General features: G+C 45.3%; 1 protein-coding gene, 1 long non-coding RNA gene and 1 pseudogene across 6 annotated transcripts in view; 1 reads left to right on the plus strand and 2 right to left on the minus strand.

The window, feature by feature from the left end:
- Positions 1-9,296: 9,296 nt before the first annotated feature.
- Positions 9,297-17,173, minus strand: LOC308440140. Its single transcript, XR_013975643.1, has 3 exons — positions 16,654-17,173; positions 11,036-11,107; positions 9,297-10,912 (listed from the first exon to the last, which is right to left on the minus strand). It is a non-coding gene; the product is annotated as an uncharacterized lncRNA (long non-coding RNA).
- A 3,809-nt stretch (positions 17,174-20,982) lies between these two features.
- Positions 20,983-27,398, plus strand: part of ABCC1 (ATP binding cassette subfamily C member 1 (ABCC1 blood group)) — a 99,941-nt gene continuing 93,525 nt past the window's right edge. For 2 of the 4 annotated variants that reach the window (XM_080942158.1, XM_080942161.1), the window contains exon 1: positions 20,983-21,065. In XM_080942158.1, the coding sequence (XP_080798284.1) occupies positions 21,018-21,065 (48 nt within the window). In that variant the 5' untranslated portion in view covers positions 20,983-21,017. Of the gene's footprint in view, positions 21,066-21,610; positions 21,709-25,066; positions 25,181-27,398 lie in introns of those variants that run through there. The other 2 variants (XM_080942159.1, XM_080942160.1) reach the window with 2 other exon arrangements.
- Positions 23,505-26,523, minus strand: LOC308440248 (large ribosomal subunit protein eL34-like; annotated as a pseudogene). Its single transcript has 2 exons — positions 26,154-26,523; positions 23,505-23,647 (listed from the first exon to the last, which is right to left on the minus strand). The product of its transcript is annotated as a large ribosomal subunit protein eL34-like (transcript).

The following is a 27,398-nucleotide window of genomic DNA, read 5'->3' on the forward strand; positions in this document are numbered from 1 at the left end:
TTTCAAGTTGGTTGTCAGCCTGCTTTTTTATAGCACACAGGACAAACCACCTCCCTAGGGATGCACAAGAAGCTGGGTCCCCACATCAATTATCAATCAAGAAATTCCTCCATAGGCTTGTTCATGACCAGATTCGTGTGGAAACTTTATCAACTGAATTTTGCTTTGTTGTTTTGCTGAGGAATTGGAAATGTAGCTTGATTCCTTTAAGGTCCTGGCTTCCTTAATTGGGAACATACATACATACATGTGCACATATATATGTACATCATATATACATACATACATTCATGAATGCATACATACAGGCATACATCACAGCTGGGAAAAAGGGCCACCTGTGATTAAGAACACTTGTTTCTCTTGTAAAAGATAATCATTCAGTGCCTAGCACCTATACTGTGCAGCTCAAAACACCACCATCAACAACAAAACCGCAGAAACAAAACCAAAAACCTGTCAAGAATTCACCTAATAAAGGCGAACAGAGAATTGAATACTGGAGACTATTGAGCCCCTGGCTTGTGACTAAAGCCAAGTCTGCCACTGGACACGTTAGATACAAAAAACAAATCATGCTGATTTGATCTCTCTGTGTGTCTCTCCCCCCCCTTCTTCCCTCCCTCTCTCCCTCCCTCCCTTTTCTTTTTTTTCTAACAGTGTTTTTCTGTATAGCACTGGCTGTCCTGGAACACACACTGTAGTTCAGGCTGGCCTTAAACTTAGAAATTCTATTGCCTCTGTCTTCCGATTGCTGGGATTCAAGGGCTGTACCACCATGCCCAGCTGCACCTAAGACTCTTATCATGTGTTGCCATTTGAATGCCTCCAACATGTCACTGGGCCTCTCTGCCTTCTTCCTTTCCTCTTTCTGTATGTGTTCAGTATTGTCTGTTTATTGCTTCTCTTGAACAGATGTCAAATTATATTTGAGGCTCAAGCACATTCATAAGAACTAGCCATTCCCCAGACAAAAATGGCGTGTACTAATGTGGGTTCTAATGATGAACTAAACATTAATAAAAAAAAAACAAGTGAGTTTCTGGAGGTATTTCAAAATATATGACTAGGACAGGTGAGGTGGCCACTGAACCGGACAACTGGAGTTTGATCCCTGGACCCACATGGTGGAAAGATGGAATTTTCTTCTGAAAACTGTCTTCTGACCTCCACAGAGAGGCTGGACAGATCCTGGCCATATCTGGGCAGGTTTTTCTTAAAAGTAGACAGGATGATCATGTCAAATCTGCACATGATTGTGTGGTTTATCTTCATTTCATTTTTTTCCTCCTGATCCTTCTGCCTCCACCTTCAAAACCCTGGATTAGAGGCTTCTCCACCATGTGCGTCTCACCACCATGTGTGTATCACTCTCTCTTTTATTTTCTACTAAAGCAAAACAAACAAAGCTTTGGTTAGACCAACTGTCTCCCCTTCCCTCTTTCCTCTCTCCCTCCCTCCTCCTTCCTTTCTTATATTCTTCCTTCTTTCCTCTTTCTTTCTAGAACAGTCTTTCTGTTAAAAACATCTCATACTGGTCATCACTGGATGCCCAGGAGTTGGGTGTGTTTAGGGCTTGATCTCTGCCTGTGCCCACAGACATTTGTCTTTACATTTCCATAGCTTGCCTCTATGGTGTCACTGAGCAGAGCAAAGGAACAGGTTCCTCTAACATTCAGTTTTAAATACACATCTCCCTCCCTGAGAAGACACTGCCAGTGCCATGACAGCACAGTAGGGACATCAGCCGCTTCCCATCCAGTGCAGCATTTATTTATTCAAGGCAGCAAGTGCATGTAAATGCCCACTTATATCTTGCTGGAGAGATGGCACCCCTTTTAAAAGGATTGAAAATATGACTATCAGATTTTATTTACCTGTTTGTTAATTGGGACAGGTCTTACATAGGCCAGGCTGGTCTCAATCTCACAGTCAAGTGCGGCCTCAAACTTTTTCTTTTATTTTGAGATTTATTTATTATGTATGCAGCATTCTGCCTGCATGTATGTCTGCAGGCCAGAAGTGGACACCAGGTCTCATTACAGATGGTGGTGAGCCACCATGTGGTTGCTGGGAGTTGAACTAAGACCTCTGAAAGAACAGTCAGTGCTCTAACCACTGAGCATCTCTCCAGCCTCAAACTCTCGATCTTCCTGCCTTCATCTCCCATGTGCTGGTCCAACCACAGGCATGTGGCACTATGCCCAGTTTATCAATAATTTGTAAGTATTTTCTCCCATGCTATGGGTTATCACTGTATTCTCTTGGTAGTATCCTTCAATGAACAAAAGTTAAATTTGTATGAGGTCCAACTTACTTGTTAATACTTTTGGTGAGTGTGCTGGAGCAGCTCTGTGCTGCCAGCACTAGGGGCGGCTGAGATAGGGTCTCTTGTTTCGGCTGCTGTATTCTGTCTCAGCTCAAAGGGTAGTGACACAGTCCAGGAGTTTACACTCTACTCAGTGACTGCAGTATCCAGTACTTCCCCAGTACTATGTCACCCACAGCTGTAGCATTTTCCTTGAATATATACATTTAACGTTTCTGACAACCTAATGTAGCTATTACTGTTATCATTTCTGCTTTGTCCTTAGAAAAACTAGAGCAAAGAGAAGTTGAACAACTTGCTCAGTCAGAGCAAATAATCATAGAGAATTAAGCCCAGAATCTTGATTATTTACTTCATTGCTAGTTGCCTAGAAAGTGAACCTTAGTGATTGGGCAGAAGGTTAGGTGTGTACAATGCTAATTATGCAAGTATGAGAATCTGAGTTTGGATCGCCAGCACCGGGTATAGCTCCAATAGATTTGTGTGTTTGAATGTTTGGTCCATAGGGAGTGGCACTACTAAGAGGTGTGGCCTTGTTGGAGGAAGTGTGTCACTGTGGGGGTGGGCTTTGAGGTCAGGAACGCTTAAGCTATACCCAGTGTGGTACATAGTTACCTTTGGCTGCCTCCGGATCAAGATGTAGAACTCTCAGCTTCTTCTCCAGCACTAAGTTTGCCTGGACGCTGCCATGCTTCCCACCATGATGATAATGGACTGAACCTCTGAAACTGTAACCAAAACCAAATTAAATGTTGTCCTTTATGAGAGTTGCCATTGTCATGGTGTCTTTTCACAGAGATGAAGCCCTAAGACAGTTACCAAATACCTAACAAAACAACTTAAGAAAAAAAAGATTGATTTAGATTTGTGATTTGAGGGATTCAGGCTATCATGACAGAAACAGCGTGGCAGTAATCAGGTGATTTTATGGTCTCATAAGTACATATTTACATAAGCTTGGCAGTCAAAAAACAGAAACAAACTGGGAGTGACAAAAGGCTGTAACTCTCAGGGCTCCCCACAGTGATCTGCTTCCTCCACCTAGGTCCCAGATTCTAAAGATTTGAAGGCCTTTCAAAACAGTGCCTACCACCAGCTGCGGACCAAGGCTTCAAAACATTTCACTTTTATACTATGCAGATTTATTTAAATGACAGAGTGGCTCAAACCTGTAATCCCAGCACTCGGGAGGGAGGGCAGGAGAATAACAAATCCCATACCAGCCTCGGTTATAGAGAGTTCCAGACTAGCCTTAGCTCTATCAGCTATATGGTAAAATGCTGTTGCAAAAACAGAAAACAAAGGCCTAGCGTGAGAATCTAAGTGTAAGGGGATTGGGAAGAAAGAGAGAAGGGAGAGAAGGGGAGGAAAGGAAGGAGAGACATTCAGGAGATAGTTCAGTGTCTAAGAACATTTTTGCATGAAACCTTGTTTGAATCCACACTAGAAATGTAAAAATATGAAAAATGCCACGTGTCCTTATAACCCCAGCACAGGCAGGTTCTGGAGCTCTCTGGCCAGCCAGAATAACCAACCTGTTAGGGGAAGGATGAAGAGAGTGGGGGGCACATGGCCCATGGAGGTGCGGCGAGGCCTGAGGGCAAGGGAGATGCCTCTGGGGGGCCCATGTTGGGAATCCCTTCCCTGAGGGACCAGCCACACAACAGTATAGTACGGAATAGAGTTTATTCAGGTCATGGGAGAGTTAAGAGGGTGGTAGAGGCAGAGAGAGAGAGAGAGAGAGAAGTAGAGGAGTAGAGGCCGGCCATGAGCACGTGGGACAGAGGGGGGGAGGGAAAAGGGAGAGCAAGGCTGCAAGAGCACAAGGGCAGGAGAGGCCAAGAGAGAGAGGAGGGGTCAAGCAACTCCTTTATAGTGTCAGGTCACTGGGGCGGAGCATACCTGGCCAATGCTGGGTAATTGAGGGGTGGGGTATACCTGACTGTTGCTAGGTAACTGAGGGGTGGAGTTTACATAATCCCAACACAACCCAAATGGTAACTTCATATTCAACAAGAGACTCTTCTCAAGGCAGTAGGGTAGAGAATAATAGAAGACACTTGTTTTGTTGGTTTGTCTTAGGTTTTTGGGTCAGGGTTTTTCTGTGTAGCCCTGGCTGTCCTGGAACTCACTTTGTAGACCAGGCTGGCCTTGAACACAGAGATTCATCTGCCTCTGCCCCACAAGTGCTAGCATGTGTCACCACCACCTGACTGATAGAAGACACTTGTTCTCTGGCCGCCACATGTGTATATACAGGTGTGTGTATGCACATGCATTCAAGTATCTGCAACACACACACAATCTACCCCTGTACACAAACACACACACACACACACACACACACACACAAACAAGAGAGACAGTGGTTCACACTTGAACAAATGTGAACCCTTAAAAGAAAGTCCCACTGAGGTGTCTCAACAATCCCTATATAAGTGATTTCGGTGGCTTTTAAAGTTGCCTTGTTCAGAGGATGTCATTTCTGTCCAGGCTGACAAGATAAGGAAAAGTGTTTGGTGTAGCTTTTTTTCTTTTTTGTTTTTTTTCAGTTTCCTCGAACAGGTGGGATAGTAAGACCTTTATGAGGTGCAGGTGTCCAATTCATGGCTACAAAAGGAACCCTGATAAGATAGAAGTGTTGAGTTATTTATGGTTATGCCCATTGTGGGGTTGCTTCCTGCCTTAATGGCTTATGTTCCCGGATGAAAGACACACACAGCCTTTGTATTAATATGTCTTAAGCACCACAGTAGCTGGGACACTGCCTACCCTCCATGCTGCTAGAATCTGCCTCCTGGTGATACTTCTGAGTTACTACTGACTAATTTCTGTGTTCCATTTCGGCTGCTCTTAGTCAGTTGTCTGGGTCACATTTTCTTGGTCCAGAGCCTGGGCGCTCTCCTTGCTTCTCTACCCCATGATGACCTCTGTCTCTCCCCTATCCACACTCTCTGAAAGCATGCCTTCTTCCTCCTGGTCCCAAGCCCGGGAATCCTAAAATCCCACTTTCTTCTGTTCTTTCCAGCCATTGGCTGCTGGCATCTTTTCTTACCAACTGGGGGCAGGTTCCCAGAAGCTATGTGTAGAACCCGTTGTGCAAACAGTTTTGGGGGGCAGGGGAACATAATTAGCATTCATAATACAAGCAGCTACATAAAACAGGTCAAAAGGGCCCATGGAGTTCTCACTATATAAGTTTATTATGAACAAGGAGAACTGGAAAGTTGAACGTAGCACTCGCTGCATAAGCTTTGTGGTAAGTGAGGCTCTCTTGATGTTTTAACACCTAGCTGTCTCTTGGAGAAGGGCGTACCTTCTCTATGCAGGCAATCTACACAGTGGGTTTTGTTGGTTGTGTGGCGATTCTAGAAACCAGGTCACAGAAGTGAGGGGCTCCTCTCTCACACCGTAACTTCTTTCCAGCTTTTTCTTCTGCCTTCTTCTTGTATTAGTTTATTGTGGTAACACAGACATGTGGACAGGTTATCATTTTAGCCAATTCAAATGTCCTTAAGTAAATTCACATTGTCACCATATGTTGTACAGTTTCCTGGCAGTGTGTAACACACTCCTATCCCTCCTTAACTGAACAATAAAGATAAACCTAAGAAACTATCCCACATGAGTCTAGTTCCATAAACACTGACTGTATCGGGGTTACTTACAGGACCATGAGCTGTGCCACTGAAGAGATCCTCTCCTCAAGTAACCATTAATCACCTGAATATCCCCGTTAAGGCCAGAGCCACATGATACCCTCCCTGCTACAACTGTAATTATTTGTATGTCCTGGGAAGGGGTGAGGACTTGTGCCAAACTCTTGCAGCTACTGAGTTCTGACTCATTCTACGAGGGAATCGGTGTGTTCAGACTGATGAATGTCTTCCCTGGTGGTCACAGGTTTTCTGATTTTAAATGAACAGCCACCCATGTCCAGAGAACAGAATTCCATACTATCTCCTGTCTCCCGAATGTTTTTATCATCCCTTTAGTAACTTTGTTCCTATCAATGACTGTATTCCTTTGTAGTCTCCACCAACCTTCTGTCTCTGAATATTTCCAGTTTAGGAACCACAAAAAAAAGTGTATTCATGAAATATATTTTCTTTTATGTTTTTAATCAAACCATCACCATAATTGTATGTATGTGTGTGTATGTGTGTATGTATGTAAGTATGTATGTATATATATATATATGTGTGTGTGTGTGTGTGTGTGTGTGTGTGTGTGTGTGTGTTGGGGTCCAGGAATTGCCTCACAAATCGCAGGGACACCCATCTCAGTCAGATAGGGACAGTTTATTGAGCATGTGCCCCAGAACTGATTAATCAGGGCCACAGTCTAGATATGGGAACTGAACCTTGACATTTGGTTAAGATGCTACAGGATTTTTAAGCCTAAAATCCACAAACATCTGTACCAAGTTATTCCACCAATCAGGATTGAGGGATAGGGACTTCCTTAGACACATGTCCTTTTTTTTTTTTTTAAGATTTATTTATTTTATGTATATGAGCACACTGTAGCTGTCAGACACACCAGAAGAAGACATCAGATCTCATTACAGATGGTTGTGAGCCACCATGTGGTTGCTGGGAATTGAACTCAGGACCTCTGGAAGAGCAGTCAGTGCTCTTAACCACTGAGCCACCTCTCCAGCCCGAAACATGTCCTTTTTAAAAAAAACATTTATTTATATTTTTATGTATGTGAGTTCAGACACACCATCAGTTCCCATTACAGATGGTTGTGGTTGCTGGGAATTAAACTCAGGACCTCTGAAAGAGCTGTGCTTGCTCTTACCTGCTAAGCCAATCTCTCCAGCTCCCTAACATTCATGTCTTAACTTGCCAACCAGAATGTCAGTTACGCATGTTCATGTTTCCTTATGTCTATGGAGAGCTTTACTTGACCACTACTCCAAATAAAGGTCTTATTCCAAATGATTTTTATATTTGTGTAGGTATCTCACTAAGGTTGGGGTTCATCCCAAGGGCAGCTTATAAAGCAAATACCATAAAAGCTTATACACAGGTGCAGAAAGTACTTCTGGGGGGGTGAGGGGTTCAGGTCCAAACTTATTGAGGGTAACTATATAAAACAGTTCTATAGACTTCTATCATGATTGGTTTCCAAGGACACAGAACATAACAGAAAATGTAATCAACTTGGGCATGAGAAAGTTTCCTAGAAAAATATTAGTAAGAGCACAAATGGCAGGCTACCCAGTTACCTAAGCCTTAACAGTATGTATGTATGTATGCATGTATATATGTGTATATGTGTTTATGTATGTATGTGTGTATGTATATATGTGTGTGTGTGCATGTATGTGTGTATGTATGTATTTGTGTATGCATGTATGTGTGTGTGGGTATGTATGTATGCATGTATGTATGTGTGTATGTGCATAAGTATGTATGTGTGTATGTGTGTGTATGTATATATGTGTGTGTATGTATGTATGTGTGTATGTGTGTGTATGTATGTATGTATGATGCGAATGGACAAAAATGTGTAAATACAACTTGCTGAGTCAGTTTTTGATTGTGTGTTTGGTTTCAGGGCTGACTACTCTGCATGAACAACCAATAAAGGGCTCATCCTTAGGAAAAGCTAATTCTTCTTTTCCTGGCAGTTTCTGGTTGCTTGAGCTCTGGGTGCAGGGCTATAATATAGATGTATTCACTGGGGCGGGTTCCCATATCTATTTATCTCTGATTGCCTCTAGTTATTTTCTGTGATGGTATCTGCTTGCTGTAAAGAGAACTTCTTTGATGAGAGGGGTGGTAGCTACACTTACTCAGGAAAGGTGGCTTGAATGTCACACTGGCTTTTTTAGATGGGTTCTGGGCATACAATGCAGGGCACCAGGCTTGTGTGGCAAGCACTTTTACTATCTGTGATGGTTTTTATATGCTGTCTCAGGGAGTGGCACTTTTAGGAGGTGTGGCCTTGTTGAAGTAAGCGTGTCACTGTAGGCATGGGCTTAAGACCCTCAACCTAACTGCCTGGAGGTCAATTTTCTACTAGCAGCCTTCAGATGAAGAGGTGGGACTCTCAGCTCCTCCTGCACCGTGCCTGCCTGGACGCTGCCATGTTCCTGCCTTAATGATAATAAATGAACCTCTGAACCTGTAAGCCAGCCCTGATTAAATGTTGTCCTTATAAGAGCTGCCTCGGTCATGTCTGTTCACAGCAGTAAAGCCCTGACTGAGACACTGTCAGCAGACCATTTGTTTGCTTTCTTTTGGTGCTAGGGATTGAATCTATGACTTGTGCATGTTAGATAAACGTTCCGCCTGAAGTGGAAATTTCTGTTTTTTTGGAGACTCAGTTGTGTCATGTGATGTTTTTCTGGAAAGTGTCTTATGAGAGGATGTTTTGCTGAGAACAGACATGTGTTTTTCTGGAAGCTGCTTAGAAAAGGGCATGTGATGATTTGACAGAGCAGATGTTGAAGAGAAAGGTGATACATGTAACCCAATGGACAACACTGTGTGTTATTGATTCACCTTCATTCTATGCTAATGATCACTTGTGACTTTGTAGAGAGAAATGTACCAAAGAATTTCTGGTGGTGTTCCAGTGACTTCTTGTCACTTCTGCAGACTCAGGCTGGTCTGATTGGCAGGGCCTTATGGTTTCTTCTGAATCGAATTGCTGTTGCTGATTAGTGAATGGTGTTTGTAAGAAAACAGAGCTACCACTGCTGATTTGTGTGAACTGAACTGCTGATATCCTGAGAACATTTGGATTTGATCCAAAGAACTATTTCCAAACAGGTCCACATCCTCTTTTACCCTATTAACCTTTCCTTTCCACTACCTCTGGTGGGTGGTGGGCTAGAAGGGAGGTTAAAGCATTTAAGTATACTTATTAAAGTAGGTTTTGAAAAATATAAGCCTATATCTACCACTGAGTTTTATCGATGGCCCAGAGTGATACGTTTCATTATGACATTTTATTTATTTGTTTGCTTGTCTGTTTATTATTTCTGAGAAATGTTCTCACTGTATATCCCAGACTGGCTTTGTATTTGTATGTAGACAAGGCTGGCCTTCTTCTTGTGGTAACCCTCCTGTCTTTTCCTCTTAAATGCTGGAACAAGAGATTTTACCACCATACTCGGCTCATAATATGTTTATATATAAATAGACTTTGATGGTATTTGATCATATTTACTCACACATTGCATTACCCTTTAAAAATATTTTAAAAGATTTATTTATTATATATAAATACACTATAGCTGTCTTCAGACACACCAGAAGAGAGCATCAGATCCCATTACAGATGGTGGTGAGCCACCATATGGTTGTTGGGAATTGAACTTAGGACCTCTGGAAGAGCAGTCAGTGCTCTTAACCACTGAACCATCTCTCCGGCCCCCTTAAAAATATTTTTAACTAATGTGTCTGAATGGGTACGTGTATGTGCAGTTGCCCTCAGAGGACAGAGAAGGTGTCAGCTTCCTGGGAGCTGGAGTTATGAGCCATTGTGAGCTATCTGACATGGGTGCTGAAAACCAAAGTCTGTTATTCTGCAGGAGCAGGCTGTGCTCTTAACTTAACATGACCCTTTCTGGTCTCTGCCTCCTCTCTTCCGCAGATACCTCTCTTCTTTTCACATACCATCCACCTTCTTTAAAAACTGCATGTCATATACAGCTCTTAAAAACTAGACTTTACATAGAAGAAAAACATGCATCATTTTCCATCCTTGTCTGGCTTATTCAGTGTGATGCACTCTGGCTCCATCCGTTTTCCCGAAGACACAAATGTCTTATTTTGATTGACATGATGTCCTTAAGTTTCATCCATGTCATAGCATGGTCAGCATTCCCTTTTTCCTGTGTGGTTCCATTGCTCATAATGCTACATTTTGTTGTCTATTTACCATCTGTAGCCACCCACTACTGGCTTCCTCTTTTGCTCTGGGGAAGTATGAAATATGCTGATGTAGAATGAGTATACATGTCTGCCCACATTCATTCTGAGCATGCTCCTGCCTGCAACTGGGATTGCTGAGTCATTTCCACATTAGTATTTTTTCAAAGGATTATAGAAGGTCGTTGTGGCTTAACGCTTTCTTCTTTTCCTAGGGTCCCGCTAGCTGCTCTAAGGAGCTCACGCTATGGTGAGGAAGGAGATGGGAGAGCTGGGAGAGTAGGAGGAGGCAGATGGAGGGCTTTAGGTGAAACATGGCAGAGGCTTGAAGCATGAAGCTTGTAGTCTGGTTTGAGGGGCTACAGAGAAAAGACTACAAGTATAGAAAAGTATAGAACACACAAAAAGTGTTGAAGGAGAACAAAACAACACTTTTCTTTCTTCTTCCTCTTTCATCTTTCTCTTCTCTCTTCTTTTTCTTCCTCTCCTCAGTTCTCCTTTCTTTCTCTTCCTCCTCATTCTCTCTCTCTCCTCTTTCTCTTCTTCCTTCTAGTCCCCCTACCTCCTTCTTCTTTCATCTTCTTTCATCTTTGTCCTCGCTGTGTAGTCTCCTAAGTGCTGGGATTACAGGAGGCCCCACACCTCACTTAGCTGCAGGCTGCTGAGCTAGGTACACTCTTCCAGAGCTTTCCTAGGATAGAAAGGGTGGGATTAAAGGAGGACTCAGGAGAGTCAGTCAGTGGCAATGATGCTGCTGAGAGTATTGTTGTCTACAGCATTTTATAAACTCCTCAGTAACAAGAGGGCAACTTACCACCTCAGCTCCTCTGGGCCTCTGCTCCTCATCTGTCTGTCAGGGTTCACCTCCTCACAGACTGTGTGGAACCTGAAGCACGTGAGAGAACGTCAGGCATAGACTCGGGAATATTAGCTACACTGTTGCTTTTTCTGTACTGGTCCTGATGCTTCAGGCAGAAAGAACTGCCTAGAATAACTGAATCGCCTCCTCAGGGAGCAGCCTCCAGGCTGTTCTTTGCTATGAACTCATTCTCAGACTCCCTCTCCACACATTTCTCTGTGCTCAGGTTTTTTATCTGGTCCCATCACCAATGTGCTTGGTGACAACAAAGTCCTTTGTCACTCTTTTAATGGGAACTTTATTGACCTTTCAGGCTTTAAATTAAAAAAAAATATATTATTAATTATTATTATCATTATAATTGTGTATGATGTTTGTGAAGGTACTATGAGGTCAGAGGACAGAAACAATTTTTCTCCCTTCACTGTGATTTCCAGAGACTGAGCTCAGGCAGTAAGTCTTATGGGCAAGTGCTTTGACTCGCTAAGCCAACCTGCTGACACTTTTTCTCCCCCAAGAGTCATATCTCAAGTCTTCTTTTCACTACCCTTGGCCTTTTGATCTTCCTGCCTTGGCCTCCCAGGCTTGCTGCTTTCTGGGTTTGTGTTAAAAACTTTTCTCTCGGGCTCAATGGTTAAGAGCCCTGAGTTCAGTTCCCAGCAACCACATGGTGGCTCACAACCATCTGTAATGGGACTGGATGCCCTCTTCTGGTGTGTCTGAAGACAGCTACAGTGTACTCATACACATAAAATGAATAATTCTAAAAACAAAAACAAAAAAACAACATTTCTTTCTGATTCAATGAATTTCTGAATTTAAGAGGACTCCATTTGCCCTGAAGAAGTCAGGGCCATTTTCTCAGATGGAACCTAAAGGCCCTGCCTTGAGTTAGGGTAAATACATGACTAAACCCTTTGGGATTTCCCTATTGCTGTCTAGCCATGACTCAGCATGAATGGGAGGAGCTGCTGCTTTTGAACTTCCTAGCTACACTTCTCTCTAATCCTAAACCTGCTGGACTCAATCAAGCACCAGGGCTGAGCTGAGAAGTTCCTCTCAGACTTTCAGCCACGGGGCGGGAGCACAAGGGGCATTTGGAGATCAAGGCAGGCATGTGGGACACACGGGAAGCTTCCTTAAGGCTGAGAAGCTTGGGTATCCTCCTGGGAAGCATTTGGAAATGCTTCATTTGCATATCCCTAAGCTGTAAGGCTTCTTCTTAGGTCAGCCTTTATTTGCAGGAACTATTGTTAATTTCAGGACTAAACCAATAGGACCTACCACCTTATCTTGGGCTCCCAAAACTGTGAGCATAACAACCCCATTCCTCATGCTTTTGCTTGTGTTCACATGTACTGTGTGTGAGAGTTGTGCCCATGTGCGTGGAAACCAGAAGATATCTTTAGGTGTCTTCTGCAATGATTTTGTCCCATTACTTTTTAATAGGTTTATTTTTAATTATGGATATATATTTGTTTGGGGGAATATGTGCATATGAGCTTAGGTCCCTCAGAGACCAGAGGAATTACCCTAGAGCTAGCTTTATAGGTTGTTGGTGGCCACCTGTAGTTGGTACTGAGAACCAAAGTGTGGTAAGAGCCATATATATGCTAAGAACTGAAATTGCTTTTGACAGCTTCTCTCCCCAGCATTACTACCTTATTATTATTATTATTAATTTGTACACTGTGGTGTTTTGCCTGCACATGTGTCTGTGTGAGGGTGTTGAATCCCCTGGAAAAAGAGTTAGACAGTTGTGAGCTGTCCTGTAGGTGCTGGGAATTGAACCTGGGTCCTATGGAAGAATAGCTAATGCTCTTAACTGCCGAGCCATCTGTCCAGCCCCACCACCATATTTTTGGTGTCTCTTGGTGTCTCTCACTGAAACTGGAGCTTGCCAGTTCCGCTAGACTCCTAGCCAGCAAGCTCCAGGAGTCCTCCTGTCTCAGCCTCAGCATTGGGATTATAAATGGGGGTGGGGCTTGGCTTTTTATGTGGGTGTTGGGGAAAACCAAACTCAGATTTTCTTGCTAACACAAGAAGTACTTTATCAACTGGACTGTTTCTCCAGCTCCTTTTCTTTATATACTATCCAGCCTTAATAATCTAATGCTGGATGTGGTGGCTATAAGCCTTTATCCCAGCATGTGGGAGGCAGAGGCAGCTCTGAGCTATAGACATATTGAGTCCCCAGGCTAGTGAGTGGTACAAAGTGTGTCCCTGAGTAAGAGGAAGCAGTGTTTCTCCAAGGCAGCCGGGTCTGGTGAGCTTCCCACAAACTCCTGTACTTGTACTGCCTCTCACAAATACGCCTATTAGATTAACGGTAAAGAAGCCTTTTCTTTCCTATAAAGGATACTCAACCTGACAAGAGCTCTGTTTCTTGAATCTCTATGTAAAGATTAGCCAATCCATTAAAACTGTGAGATTCAGTTCCCCGAACCTTCCCCGGGGATCTGGCGGGTGGTATGACTTCACGGGTTCTGCCTCATAGATATAACAATGCTCATATGCAATTCCACTGGTTCCTTGTGTAACAGATACACATATGATGCTCACACATGTATGCAGGCAAAATGCCCATATGCATAAAAACTAAAGAAATCTTTTAAAAATTATGTGAAAAGTGATTGAAGAAGACATACATGGTGGTTTGAATGAGAAACATCCCCCCAGGTTCAAATTTTTGAGCACTTAGTTCCTTGTTAGATCTGGAGAAGTTATAGGACCTTCAGAAGATGGAGGAAGTATGTCACTGAGGCCAAACATTGAAAGTTTATTGCCTCGTCCAGTTAACCTTTTCTGCTTCCTTTTTGTGGAAGAGATGTGATTACTCTCGACTTCCTGCTCCTGGAGCCACACCTGCTACCTGCTACCATGGCTCCTCTCTGGATGAACTCTTACCCTCCGGAACCACAAACCAAAACAAACCAGTCAATTGATTTTGGTAATGCAATTCCATCACGGCAACAAGAAAACACGTGAATAATATACATAGCCCCCAACCTTGTCCACCCCATCACTCCCCACCCCCACCCCACAGTGATTGGGTGGAGGTCCAACAGCTAGGAAAGGAGATAATAGAAATTTGAACCCAAGCCTATGAGAACCCAAGGCTCTCATGCTGGAGTGCTGAGCTCAGGGGCCTCAAGAATAAGTTTCCCCGGACAGGTTGTGAGCAGCTGTGCCTGGGGTGTTGTCAGAAGGAGAATCTTCAGAGGACATTTGCTACAACTTTCAAATATCTGCAGAGCTGTCATGCAGAAAAGAATCAGGTTCTTTGTGCTGCTAGGGATAGAACCCAGGACCTTCTGCATGGTAGCCAAATACTCTACAACAGCCACATCCTTGAGGTACTTTATGGTGTTTCCTTATGAAAAATAGAGATGGGAAGTTTTTACCTCAACCCCTGACAAGAACTCAAAATGAGGTTTCATTATAGAGAGCTGCAGCCTTGGGGAAGTAGCTGGATGAGAAATTGGACTCTTAGCAACAGGAAGAGTCAGTGATCTGAACATCAGTGTTTCAGCAACATGGAAGAGTGGGGCCCCTCCCCATGCTTACCGGTTCCTTATTTTATTTTGTCCATGCCCCCCATGTGTATGGTGTATGCATGTGTGGGTGTGTGTCCTTTGCATGTATGCATGAATACACATATGCTCAAGTACCACAGCATGCTTTGTCCTCCCTGTCCACCCCATTAGAAGCAAGGTGTCTTTGTTATTCACTTCTTAAACACCAGGCTACCTAGCTCCTACATTCCTGGGAGTCTCCTGCCCCATATCTTCATAAGAGTGGGGATTATAGTGTGCAACACCGTGGGGATTCAAACTCATGTCCTGTCACTGTGCAACAGGCACTTTATCTATGACACCATTTCCCTAGTTCCCACCCCAATCTCATCAATCCTTCATGAGCCCTCAGATAGTGAGAGAATCAACAGTCTTTTGGAAGGGTGGTTTGGCAGTCTTTATTAAAACGTATACTATGCCTATACCTTAACTTAGTTACAGCCCCAGCCGTTAAAAACAGTGAATTCATTTAACCCAGCCCTCCCCCAGCTAGGTACGACTTCCCTGTTTACTTTGGGTTTAGAAAAAGAAACTAGATATGACAGAGGCACCCGGCTTCCTGCATCCATTGCTGTACTACTTCAAGATATGGAACCAGACTAGGTGCCCATCAGTGGGACGAATGAGTAAAGAAAATGCAGTGTGTATAAATAGTGAAATATTCTTCCATAAAAAGAATGAAATCCTGTCACTTATGATAATGTGCTTTTTTCTTTTTCTTCTGCAACCAAACCACCTGATGGAAGTCACTTAAGAGAAAGATTTTATTTTTAGAATAATTTATTTTCATTATATGAATGTTTTGCTTGCATGTATAAATTGTGTACCACATGGGTGCTTGGTGCCCACAGAAGTAAGAAAAGGGCTCTGATCCTCTGGAACTATAGTAACAGATGGTTGTGAGCCACCGTGTGGGAGCTGGGAATTGAACCCAGATACTCTGGAAGAGCAGCTGGTGCTTTTACCCACTGAACCGTCTCTCCAGCCCTGAAGGGGTTATTTTAGCTCAGGACTTCAGAGGGCTCATTCAGAGGTGGAGGTAGAACGGCTGTCCATACCCTAGAGGGTGATATGCCCGACATGGTCTTTTCTGATGACCGGTTTCCCTCAGTGCACCTTCACCTCCTCAAATCGCCACAGTCTTAGAAAAATTAATACATTAATTTACTTAGAAAATAATAAATTATTATTATTATTATTTTTAGAGATGGTCTCACTGAGTAATGAGCCCTGGGTGGCTTGGTACTCACATGTAGACCATGTTGGCCTGGACTTCATAGAGATTCTCTAGCCTCTGTCTCCAGCCAGTTTCAACAAATATAGTACTAGTAGCTAGGGACCAAGCATTCAGAATATGAACCTGAGAGGTTGTTTTTATAATGATAAAATCAATGGACCTGGAAGCTGTTGTGTGCGATGAGTCTGATACAGACCAGTACTGCTGGTCTTACTCTTAAGCAGAAGTGGCAGAGGTTGAGGTGGGAGTGAGGGTAGAGACTCACAGCTGGCAGGGTAGTTCTAGGATGAGGACCTGAGTTTGGATCTCCAGCTTTCAAAAGTCTGCCATGGGCTTCCTCTTTCGCTTCCTCTCCTGTTCTCCACTCTCCTCAAGCACTCACCAAACTTTTGACCTCTTTCTTCCCTAAGCTTCTACCAAGGCACACAAGCTGGTGGCTCTTGTGCCTATGTTTAACCTTGAGACTTCCTCTGAAGCCATACACACACCCAACACTCTTGGCAAAGACCACATATTCTATGGTACTCCCAGATATTAAAGAATGTGCAGAGCTGGAAAGGCCTTCTGTGAACCTGAAATTCAGAGAATCTAGGGGTGGAGATGGAAGCCCGGATCAGAGCCCAGCCAGTCTAAGGATAAATAATCTACAACCAGATTATATCCCCAATTCCCACCCCGAGGAGCTGATGCTGAAGATCCTTAATGCTCAGGCCAAACTGATTTTCCTTGACCCTGGAGATTAGAGAACTGTGATATCTTACCTACTGATAACACAGCGGTTGCTCCTCTGCTGTCGGTGGCCACACGGGGTGTATGTCCCAGGACTACTTTGGTCAGGACTGAACTGAGTGTTTACACTAATCACCACAAGGAAAATCAAGACCTTGAGCAGTGCAGTTCCTGGAAGATCTGGTGTTTCCCCACAAACACCAGCCAACTCTCACGAGACCAGTTCAATTAACTGGATCCCTGTGTAGAGAAGTCATCAAATTCAAATGATGATTTATCTAAGACATCAGTGTCTGTTAATGCTCCTCTAACTTGGGATTCTGGATCAGCAGGAAGCCAGAGCTGGTACAAAAAAACTGATCCTTGATGTGTCTCATTACAAAAGTACAGTCCGTGCTGGTCAGAAGACTGTTGTATCTTCTTCACCTTCAAGAGCAACTGGTACGTGGTCTGGAACAGGACCTCAGGGGATGGCTGGTGTCCCGTAGGAGCTGCCTACGAGCCTTCTATTTACACTTCCCTATTCCTAGGCCCAAAGCAGGAAATCTGCTCTCCTTCCCTCAAGGTCAGCAATTACAGCCTAGGGAGTGGTCAGTGCATCCAGATCTGGTTTGGCCCAGCCCAGAGGAACACGAGGGAGGAGGTGGTGAGGTTCTACTCTGAGGCTAGGCATAGAGTTGCACTCCTGGGCCTGGCGCCAGTGCAGCCTGCTGTAATGCTGCTCTGGGGCCTCAGCTGAATTCCTTATAGCCTCTGTTTTCTGAGTACCCCTGTCTGGCTCAGTCTCCCATGTCCCAGCCTTCTTTGTGGCAGGGCCTGTGGCAATCAATTTAAATGGAACGGACATTTGGCATAGAAAAAGTAAAAAAGCACCAGGCATGGCTCATACTGATAATCCCAGCCCCTCAGAGGCTGAGGCAGGGAAATGTCTGGGTCTCCTAAAGCACACAACACCCTCAAGGTTTGTCCATGTGGTACAGGGGGCAGAACTTCCTTTGTGAGCTGGAGAACATCCCACTGTACAGAGTTGTTACATTTTGTCACCTGTTTACCATCTATAGACTGGCTGCCTCCCCTTTTGCTCACACATAAGCTGTTGACATGTTTGTCTGTGTAATATCCCTGCTTTTGCTTCCTTTGGGCGTCTCTCTCTCTCTTGTGCCACCTACCTGTGCCTTCTGAGTGCCAAGGTTAAAGGTATATGGTACCCTGCCCAGCCTTCCCCTTCTTTTTCAAATGAAATGGAATTTATTTTTGTACATGTGTGTGTGCAGGTGCAGGAATGCCATGGAGCACCAGTGGTGGCCAAAGAAGACCCTTAGGAGTCAATTCTCTCCTGCTGTCTTGTGGGCTTGGGGGACCAGGTAGTTAGGGCTGAATGCAAGTGCCTTTGCTGCATGAGCCATCTCACTGCTGTCTCTGATTTATTGTTTGAGACAGCATCTCTCACTGAATTTGGACTTTACAGTTGGGCTAGGCTGTCTAGCTGGCAAGTTCTAGGGCTCTGCCTAGCTCCATCTCCTCAGGACAACATTACAGATGTGCCCTGACACACGGGTGCCTTCTCACCTGATGCCGGAGACCAGAGCCCAGGTTCTCAGGTTTGTGTAGCACTTACCCAGCTAAGCTGTGTCACCAGAACTGCTCTGTCCTTGTTTTCTGTCAGGGTCTCATGCAGCCCTGGCTGGCCTCAAACACAAGATCCTTCTTCCTTAGCCTCCCAAGTACTGAGATTGTGGGTACTCACCATCAGTCTTGGCTGCTTCATAGTTTTCTTATAGGCTGCTTTTTTTCAGCTCAAGACAGCCCAGGCTGGCATCCTGACTATGCTTGTGTTTAGCTCAAAAGCTTTCTTCCAGAAAGTCTTCTAGACTTTTCTCTGAGCAGGCCTGGCCCCCTTTAGACTCTCTTTATCCCCTTCCTGGATCTTTCAACAGTTTTAAACACACTTTCCACTTATGAAAGGGATTAAGATTTGCTGCCTTAGCCCTAAGCCACATGAAAACACAGCTCCACTTTATGGTCTATCAGATTTGAACTAGCTTGCTCAGGCCTAGCAAGACTACTGGTATGCAGTGGATGCTCAATAAACATGGGTAACAGTGCCTTGAAAATTGTCTTAGGCAGGGTTTCTATTCCTGCACAAACATCATGACCAAGAAGCAAGTTGGGGAGGAAGAGGTTTATTCAGCCTACACTTCCACATTGCTGTTCATCACCAAAGAAGTCAGGACTGAAATTCAAGCAGGTCAGGAAGCAGGAGCTGATGCAGAGGCCATGGAGGGATGTCACTTACTGGCTTGCTTCCCCTGGTTTGCTCAGCCTGCTTTCTTATAGAACCCAGGTCTACCAGCCCAGGGATGGCTCCACCCACAATGGGCTGGGCCAGGGATGGCACCACCCACAATGGGCTGGGCCAGGGATGGCTCCACTCACAATGGGCTGGGCCCTCTCCCCTTGATCACTAGTTGAGAAAATGCCTTACAGCTGGATCTCATGGAGGCATTTCCTCAACCAAGGCTCCTTTCTCTGTGATAATTCCAGCTTGTGTCAAGTTGACACAAAACCAGCCAGTACAAGAATTGTCACTTAAAAGTCACTTGAAAGTAATTCTTTTAAAAACTCACAGAGGTAAAGAAGCTTTCTGTCAATCCCAATGACTTGAGTTAGCTCTCTGAAATCCACATGGTTCCAAGAGAAACAATTCTCCCAGGCTGTCCTGACCTCCACCAATGGAAATTTACATACACACCACCACCACCAAACCCTCACTCAGACTGAGGGGGACCTGTGCCAAAGATCCACAGAAAAATCCTGTGTCCTCTCTTCCCATACCAAAACCTTTGTTTTTGTGGGGTCTAATATTGAGTCTTTATGTTTTTATCTGCTGCAGCTGTTTGTGTGCATGCCATTGGGAACCGCATCAGGCCGACACCTAAGAAAAGTGTTGAGGTCACTGCTAAGCTTGGACTCCCAGACCTTGTCCCAACTTTGTCTCTGTATCTCACTTAAGTAGTACTAACGCAGTTTCACACAGTGATGAATGTTACTAATTTATTTTCTCCGCAACAGGACTACCTTGTTTCAAAGCTAGGTTCAATCATTCGCCACGTAAATGATCTTTGACAAGCTGCTTTTGCTTTCTAGTTTTGGTCTTTAAACTGAAAGAATAGGAAGAATTGTATCATGTACTTTATGTGAAAATTTTAGGTGCATTGTTGAGCATGAAGCCTTGAGTAGCTGACCATGAATGTTAAGTTGCCATATGTGTTTAAGACTCTTAGATCAGTGACTGGATTATTGTCAGACGTACTTGGAGGACAGAGACAGGGGCCTTGTTTTGTTCATGGCTCTGCTTCTAGGACCCAACACATTTACATACACACCCACACACATATACACATAGAAGTAAATGCTGGTACTCCAACAATCACCACCACTACCACCACCAGCAAACTCTTAATCATACTGAGGGGACCTGGCTTGTGGTTGACCTTCAAAATTTGTTTATCTTACTCATTTACTTGATTGTTTTTTAAATTAGAATATTTTCTGCGGGGCACGCGTAGCTCAGTTGGTAGAGAGGTTCCTGTGCAGGAAGGAAGCCCTGGGTTCTGTTGGGGTAACAAGAAGTGGAGGCATGGTGGCGCACTCCTTTAATCCCAGCATTTGGGAGACAGAGTCAGGTGGATCTCTGAGTTCGAGGCCAGCCTGGTTTACAAATCGAGTTCCAGGAAAGCCAGGGGCTGCACAGAGAAACTCCAGTCAGCTGGAGGCAGGGCCTCACAAGTTCAAGGTCATCCTCGACTACATCGTGGGTTAGAGGCCAGACTTAGTTATTATATGAACCCTGTCCCCAAATTCCCCAAACCCAAACCAAGTAATAAGGAAATGAGTTATTTCCTGGCTACGTTCAGAATAGAAGAAATTCCCAGGGTGCTTTGCAGACCATGGAGGAGGGGTGGCAAACTGATGTTTAGGATGGAGATCTCAATGTTTAGGATGGAATCACAGGACTCCTGATTCGAACTCGTTGAGCGACTTTCCTCACCTTTCTGAGCACCAGTTTTCTCATCTGTTTCCTTTCCTTTCTTGGGAGCTCACATCCCTACCCCGCTATCTGCAACTGAAAGAACAAGCCCTAAAAATCTCGCAAGCACCGAGCGTTCTTCCGCAGCAGGGGGTGGGGCCCAGGGCAGAGGTCCTCGCGGTCGTGTCCGCGTTAGGAACCGGCAGTGGGCGAGAGCTGCAGACGCGGCCTGCAGGCCCAGGCCGGGGCGACTCGTGGCCCAGCTCGCTCCCACGCGCGGGGCGGGGCGGGACGGGGCGGGGCTGCATCCCGGTGACGCGGGCCAACCGCGCGGCGCTGCGCCTCCTCGCTCCGCCGGCCGCCCGCATGGCGCTGCGCAGCTTCTGCAGCGCTGATGGCTCCGATCCGCTCTGGGTAAGGTGGTGGGCCGCGGGGGACGGCGCGGGGCGGCCCGGGGGCCGGGGGCCGCGGGGGACGATGGGACGCGCGGACCCAGCCGCTCCCCAGCCCGAGCCCCGCTCTGCAGACGCGGGGATTCGCCATCCGGGCCGCGACACAGCCGCTGCTCTCAGACTCCGAGGACCGGGTTCCGGGAGAGCTGGGTGTGTGCGGGGAGGTGCCTCTGTGCTTTGGGGTTCTGCCATCGGGAGGGGACGCCAGATCTGGAGGCAGCAAATTGGGGGTTTTCCGTCTGTTGTGGGCGTAGTATCCCCGTTTACCGCGCACACACCATCAGAGCACCGTGCAGGAGCTCAGACCCTCGGAAGGGATCTCCCACCGTTTGTGTTGGGGTTCCTCACCGTTTGTTTTACCTCCCGGTTTCTCTGGTTTCATATTTTTTCTCATCCTCTTTCCTTTCTGCCTAAATCAGGGAAGTTTAAGGAAACAACAAGAGACGAAAAGCCAAGAGAGGGTGGTGGTGGGTCCTTTCTGTCCCTTTCTGTAGGTTGAGGTGCCGTGGAAAAGTCCCGGGACTCTGGTAACCGGGAGACTGCCTTCTACTCTGAGTCAGTGAGGCTCGCCACTCTGGTGACGTCCCGGGGAAAACCCTCTCCAGGTAGCTTTCTCCTGAAATGACTCTGCGCTGAGTTCCCTGGCTGACTGCTCTAATCCCCAGTGCTTGTATTTCGTGTTCCTGTAATGCGATTTGCCTGTCGTTACTGAACACCCCTGTATCATACTGTCCTGGTTATTAGTGAATACAATAGGAAACCTAGGACAATGACTTTTCTTTTTGTTTGAGAAACAGGAAAAGCCGTCCCTTTTTCTTAGCAGCTGATGATTAGCGCCCACAAGCATTTGTTCTGTTTTGCAGTACCTCTCTGATAGGCTGAGTTAGGAATGCTGACCTCTGAAGGCTCAGTGGGAGACTTTTGGGTGAGGAGGGTGCCACTTTTGGCCGAGAAACATGAATATATGACTCTCATTTTAAAGCCAGGAGGCTGGAGGTTTCTCCAGAGCTGGAAACAGAGCTTGTGATTTGCATTCAGGAATCCTCTAGAGATTGATGCCTGTTTGCCACAAAGAAACACCTGTGTGTCCTTTACCCTTGTACCAGGTGTGGAGAAAATAAAATATTTTGCAAGGACTTAGTGGGGATCTGGCTCACTCTAGCATTGATGCTGGTGTATTTTCCTGAATTAATTTCTTCTCTTATTTTGGAGGGAAAGTAGACATTAGATTCTCTACCAGTTTGCATATTTTATTTTTGCACATACATAATACATACACACACACACACACACACACACACACATATAGTGTATGTATGAGTGCATGCATACCATGGCACATGTGGAACTCTCCTTTTTACCACATGGGTACCGAGCGCTGAACTCAGGTCATTAGGCTTGATGGCCAGCCTCTTATCAGCCCACTTCAGGATGTATTTATTGTTGGGCAGTGATGACTAAGTAGTGTTGAGGGTATTCTCTAGCTTCTAATATGCTGAGAAGCATACGCAAGGAACCTGGCGTGGTGTTCTTTCCGTCTTGGGCCTTTTTGCCTCAAAAAATGAAGATGGATGAATTGTGTTGGCAGTAGTGGTGGCTGGCCTTCACTTAAGGCAGCTTCCCATCCTCCCTCAAATTTCATCTGTAGACTTCCTTGTGCCCCTCTTTTTCAATGGTCTAGGCTGGACACCCCCTTTCTGGAGTCCTGGAACCAGGATGGATGAGAGGGCCACCGGCAAACAAGAGCTTCTGTGTAGCTAGCTAGAGAATTCAAACTCAATACAGTGGGTTGCTTGGCCTGGTGGGCACATCTAAAATCACAGGACTGGGGAAGCTGAGGCAGGAGAATTGAGTTTTGGGGCAGCTGTGCTAGAGTGAGACTGTACTTCAAAGGACAATAAACTAAAGCAGGTGGCTTGTGTCTTCCAAGGCTAAGTGTTCTACCAGCATATTCATACTCCCCAATCTCCCCCACCCATTCTAAACTTTACAATCTGTGCTCAGTTTATGTGCAGAATAGGGGTGTGGGGTAAGTTTCCCAGCCTTCTGGGCTGTGGCTATGGTTTTATCTGTGAATGGTCTAGTCTGCACCGTACTTTGTATTTTTTTCCCTCTCATATATTACATCCCAACCGCAGTTTCCCCTCCTCCCCTCCCCCCTCCACATCCCCTCTTTCCCAGATCCACTGCACTTCTGTTTCCCTTCAGATGGGAGCAGATGCCAAGACCTACAGTCAGATATTAGGTGGAACTTCAGGAACCGAAGAAAAAGGATTGTAGAAAGCTGGTGTGAGGACACCAGGAGAGCACAGCCCACAGAATCAACGAAGCAGAGCTCATAAGGATCCACAGAGATTGGTGCACTTTGTGTTTTTACTTCCTGGTCATTCTCTGGGTCTCCCTATCCCTCTCCTTGGTGGGAGTGGCCACTGTCTTTTGCTACTGATGCTAGGATTCTTTTAGGTCCAGTCAAGAGTCCATCTGTTAGGGACTCAGAGTCTTGTTCCTGGGCTAGGGTCTGCTGCTGAGAACTTAGGCAAAGGACTGGGATGAGAAAAGAGAAACTGTTATCTTAGTGGATAGTTGGAGTCAAGAGCTGGCAGTTGCTGGCTTTATTCAGTGGTCGTGTGGAGCTGGTAGGAGGTAGTAGGTTAATTAAAAAAGATAAAGTATGAGGAGATGGCTCAGTGGGCTTGATGTACCCATGTAAACAGCCAGCCCTGACTTGCTCTGGACTGCAGCATTGAGCGGGTGGAGATAGACTGGCCAGCTAGCTTACCAAAAGAGCAAATTTCAGGTTCAGTGAAAGACCCTGACTCAAGGAAATATGAAGAGCGACAGAGGAAGACACTTGGCATTTTCCTTTGTCCTATACATTGGTGTGTGTGCTCTTACATATGTGTGCACACGTGTGTATGTGTATATATCCCACATATACGTACTTTCACACACAGTACATTAGGAAACTAGAAAATATGTATTAAGCCTGGAGCAGACCTGTCATCCTGGCTACTGAAGAAGCTGAAGCAGGAGGATTACAAATTCAAGGCCAGCCCGGGTAACTTGTAAGGACCTTGTTTTAAAATCACATGTAACAAAGGATTGGACACTGTGGTACAGCACTTGCCTAGCTCCTGTTCAGTTCCCTGATCTCCACAAACAAAGACAGAAATAAAGAATAAGAGAAGTACCAATTTCATGTCTAATGTAGAAATTTTGGAAAACTCATTTGCATAGGTGACTGCTCAGAGCAAGTCCCTCTGTGCCCTGCATTCAGAAGCTGGCTCTGCAGCTAAGATGGGTTACTTTCCTACTGTTTCTCAGTTTACCCCCATGTAGAATAAGTGAGTGCCTAGTAAATGGTGGTAGTTTGAGTACTGAGTTCTTGGCAAGCACTGGGAACAGTGCTACCTGGCACCTGGTTAGCACTCAGTAGATGTAAGGGCTTGTAATTGGGTGAGACTCCATAGATGAACATCTGGACATACACGAAAGTCAGCAGCAGATTGCCAGTGCAGGCTCTGGAATGAGTTGGTTGTGGGTTCTGACTTGGTTTGTGGCACTTTCTAGCTTTCCAACTCCCTGAACATTGTACCTGACTAGTGTGGCAAATGGGTCTTGGTAGCTGGTGTTCCTGGGGTAGCAAGTGCCCTTGGAAAGCTTCCCCGGTGTTCCTCCCTCCCTCCCTCTTTCCCTCCCTCTTCCAAGGACCTTGTTACTTTCAAGATCCTTCTACTGCCTCCAGCTCTCCAGTCTTCCTCTGCTCTCCTAAGCCTGTGGATTGATTGCTGTGGTCAGGTCTCCACTTTCTTCCCCTTACCAGATGGAAATAGCATCAGTGTGTGGCCCAGAATGGTGGGGTGAGGGTGCCAAGATAACCAGGTGTAAATAGCTTTGGGAACTTGTGGTAGGGCAGGACAGGAGAGACTTTAGTTCCTGCCCTGTGGCCTTGCCCCTGCCCTTGCAGGAGGGAGCTGTGGCTCCCAATGTGGCTGAGTAAGGTTCTGGGGGGGTCTCCTTTCTTGAAGCCTGCTGGACTTCTTTCACTCTTGGAGGCTTTACCTTGGGAGCCTGGTGGTGAGTGATTTGCCAACTTGACTTGGAGGGCTTGCAGAGAACCCTTGCAGGGACATCCGTCTCTTACTGTATCCTGGAAGAGCTGAGGCACCTCTAGGAAGATGGTTCTTTCTCTTGAGGAACAAATCCTGTGGTGTCCTTGATTATTATTATTATTATTATTATTATTATTATTTTTAACAATTTATTTTTATTTTATGTGTATTGGTGTTTTACCTGCATGTATGTTTGTGTGTGGGTGTCAGATCCCCTGGAACTGGGGTTGCAGAAACTGTGAGCTGCCATGTGGTTGCCTGGAATTGAACCTGGATCTGGAAGTGTAGCCAGTGCTCTTAACTGCTGAGTCATCTCTCCAGTTCTTGTGTTTTGATGATGATGATTTTCCTCCTTCTCTCCTCCTCTTCTTCCTTCTCCTCTTTGCCATTTTCTTCCTCCTTCCCCTCCTTCCCTTTCTCAAAACAGGGTTTTTCTATATAGCCCTGGCTGTCCTGGAACTCTGGAGGCCAGGCTGGTCTCTAACCCGTAGGCCTGCCTCTGTCACCTGAGTGCTGGGATTAAAGACATGAGCCACCACTGCCCCGGCTTGTCCTTGATTCTTCCTCCTACTCTATCTGCCTATTCTTGCAAAATGTATTCAGACTTGTCAGGGATGCCTCCTGGATCCCAAGGTGCTGTCTACTGACTTGTTTTTGCATTTGAACACTGTGTTTATTGTTGTAGAACTGGGGACTGAACCTGAATTTTTTTTTAAAGATGTATTTATTTTATTTTTTATGAATACACTGTAGCTTTCAGACACACTAGAAGAGGACATCAGATTCCAGATGGTTGTGAGCCACCATGTGGTTGCTGGGAATTGAACTCAGGACCTTAGGAAGAGCAGTCAGTGCCCTTAACCACTAAGCCATCTCTCCAGCCCTGAACCTGGATTCTTTTTTTTTTTTCTCGTAGATCAAGTCTTGATTTTTATTACTTAAAAAAGCTGCATATTTATTTTGCTTCTGACTCTGTGCTTGTGCCTTCAACACTTTCACAATGATTTTCTGCTCCTCAATAAGGAAAGCCCGCTTGATCCTGTCACGGACACACTTGGCACACATGGAACCACCATAGGCTCTGCTGACGTGCTTCCTTGTCTTAGACAATCTCATAAGGACTTTGGGTCTCACGGCACGAACCCCTCGAAGTCTGCCCGGGCACACGCCTCATTCGGATTTAGGTGCTTTCCCAACCTTCTTGGTGTAAAGGTAAACAGTCCTGTTGCCAGGGGTTCGAGACAGCCTTGTTTTGTTAGAGGCTGTATTGTAGGAAAGCCTACGACGGTATGTCAGACGCTGGACCATCTTGAGTGCCTCTAAGCACCGTCCCCGGAAGACTGAACCTGGATTCTTAACATACTGAGCTACCGGCACTTCCAGCCCTCTTTTAACTTTTTGTTTTGAGACAAGAGTCTCATTAAACTGTCCAGGCTGTCCTTCATCTCTAGCCTAGGTGACCCCTGAACTTGTGATCCTCCTGCCTCAGCTTCCCCAGTAGCTGGAATAATAGGCCTGTACCACCACACCCAACTTCCTGCCACTCTTCTCTCTTGTCCTCCCTTGACCCCTGCAGTTTGGTGTCAGTCCAGCAGCCAGAATGTATGCTTTTGATCCTTTTTCTTTTGCAGTACTGGCCCTAGCAACAGCTAGGCAAATACTTCTCCAGTTCCAGCTCAGAGGAATCCTGTTAAGAGAGACATCAGACCCCGCCCTTGGCTCTGCTTAGCACCCTTTAGTGGCTCCCCAGCCTTGGAGCGTCTGACCCTGCTCTCTTGTCCTAGTCACTGCAGTCCCTGACTCCTGCCACTTCTGGGGTGCCCGGTTTTCTGTTCCTATCTCATTGCACTGAATTTTTCTCATACTTCAAATAGTTTACTTACTTTTTTTGTGTTTGTGACTCTAAGACTAGTATCTAAGACAGAGTCAGTAATTACTTGTTGAATGAATATATGACCTAAAACCCTAGAATAGCTTTCGAGCTGCTCAGAAGCCTCTCTGTGAGACATTCAGGATAAGATGCTATTCTGTGATCGGTTGCTTGTATTTGGTTTTGTAATGGTCCTCTGAGGTCATGGCTATCTGTTTTTCTCTGGACCCACTGCTTTGCATCCAGTGGGCTCAACCAACATTTTAACAAATAAATAAAACTAAATAAAGTCTATTTATTTAATTAGGGACAG

This window comes from Micromys minutus (genome assembly GCF_963924665.1).
Source record: "Micromys minutus genome assembly, chromosome: 31".
Classification (NCBI taxonomy): domain Eukaryota; kingdom Metazoa; phylum Chordata; class Mammalia; order Rodentia; family Muridae; genus Micromys; species Micromys minutus.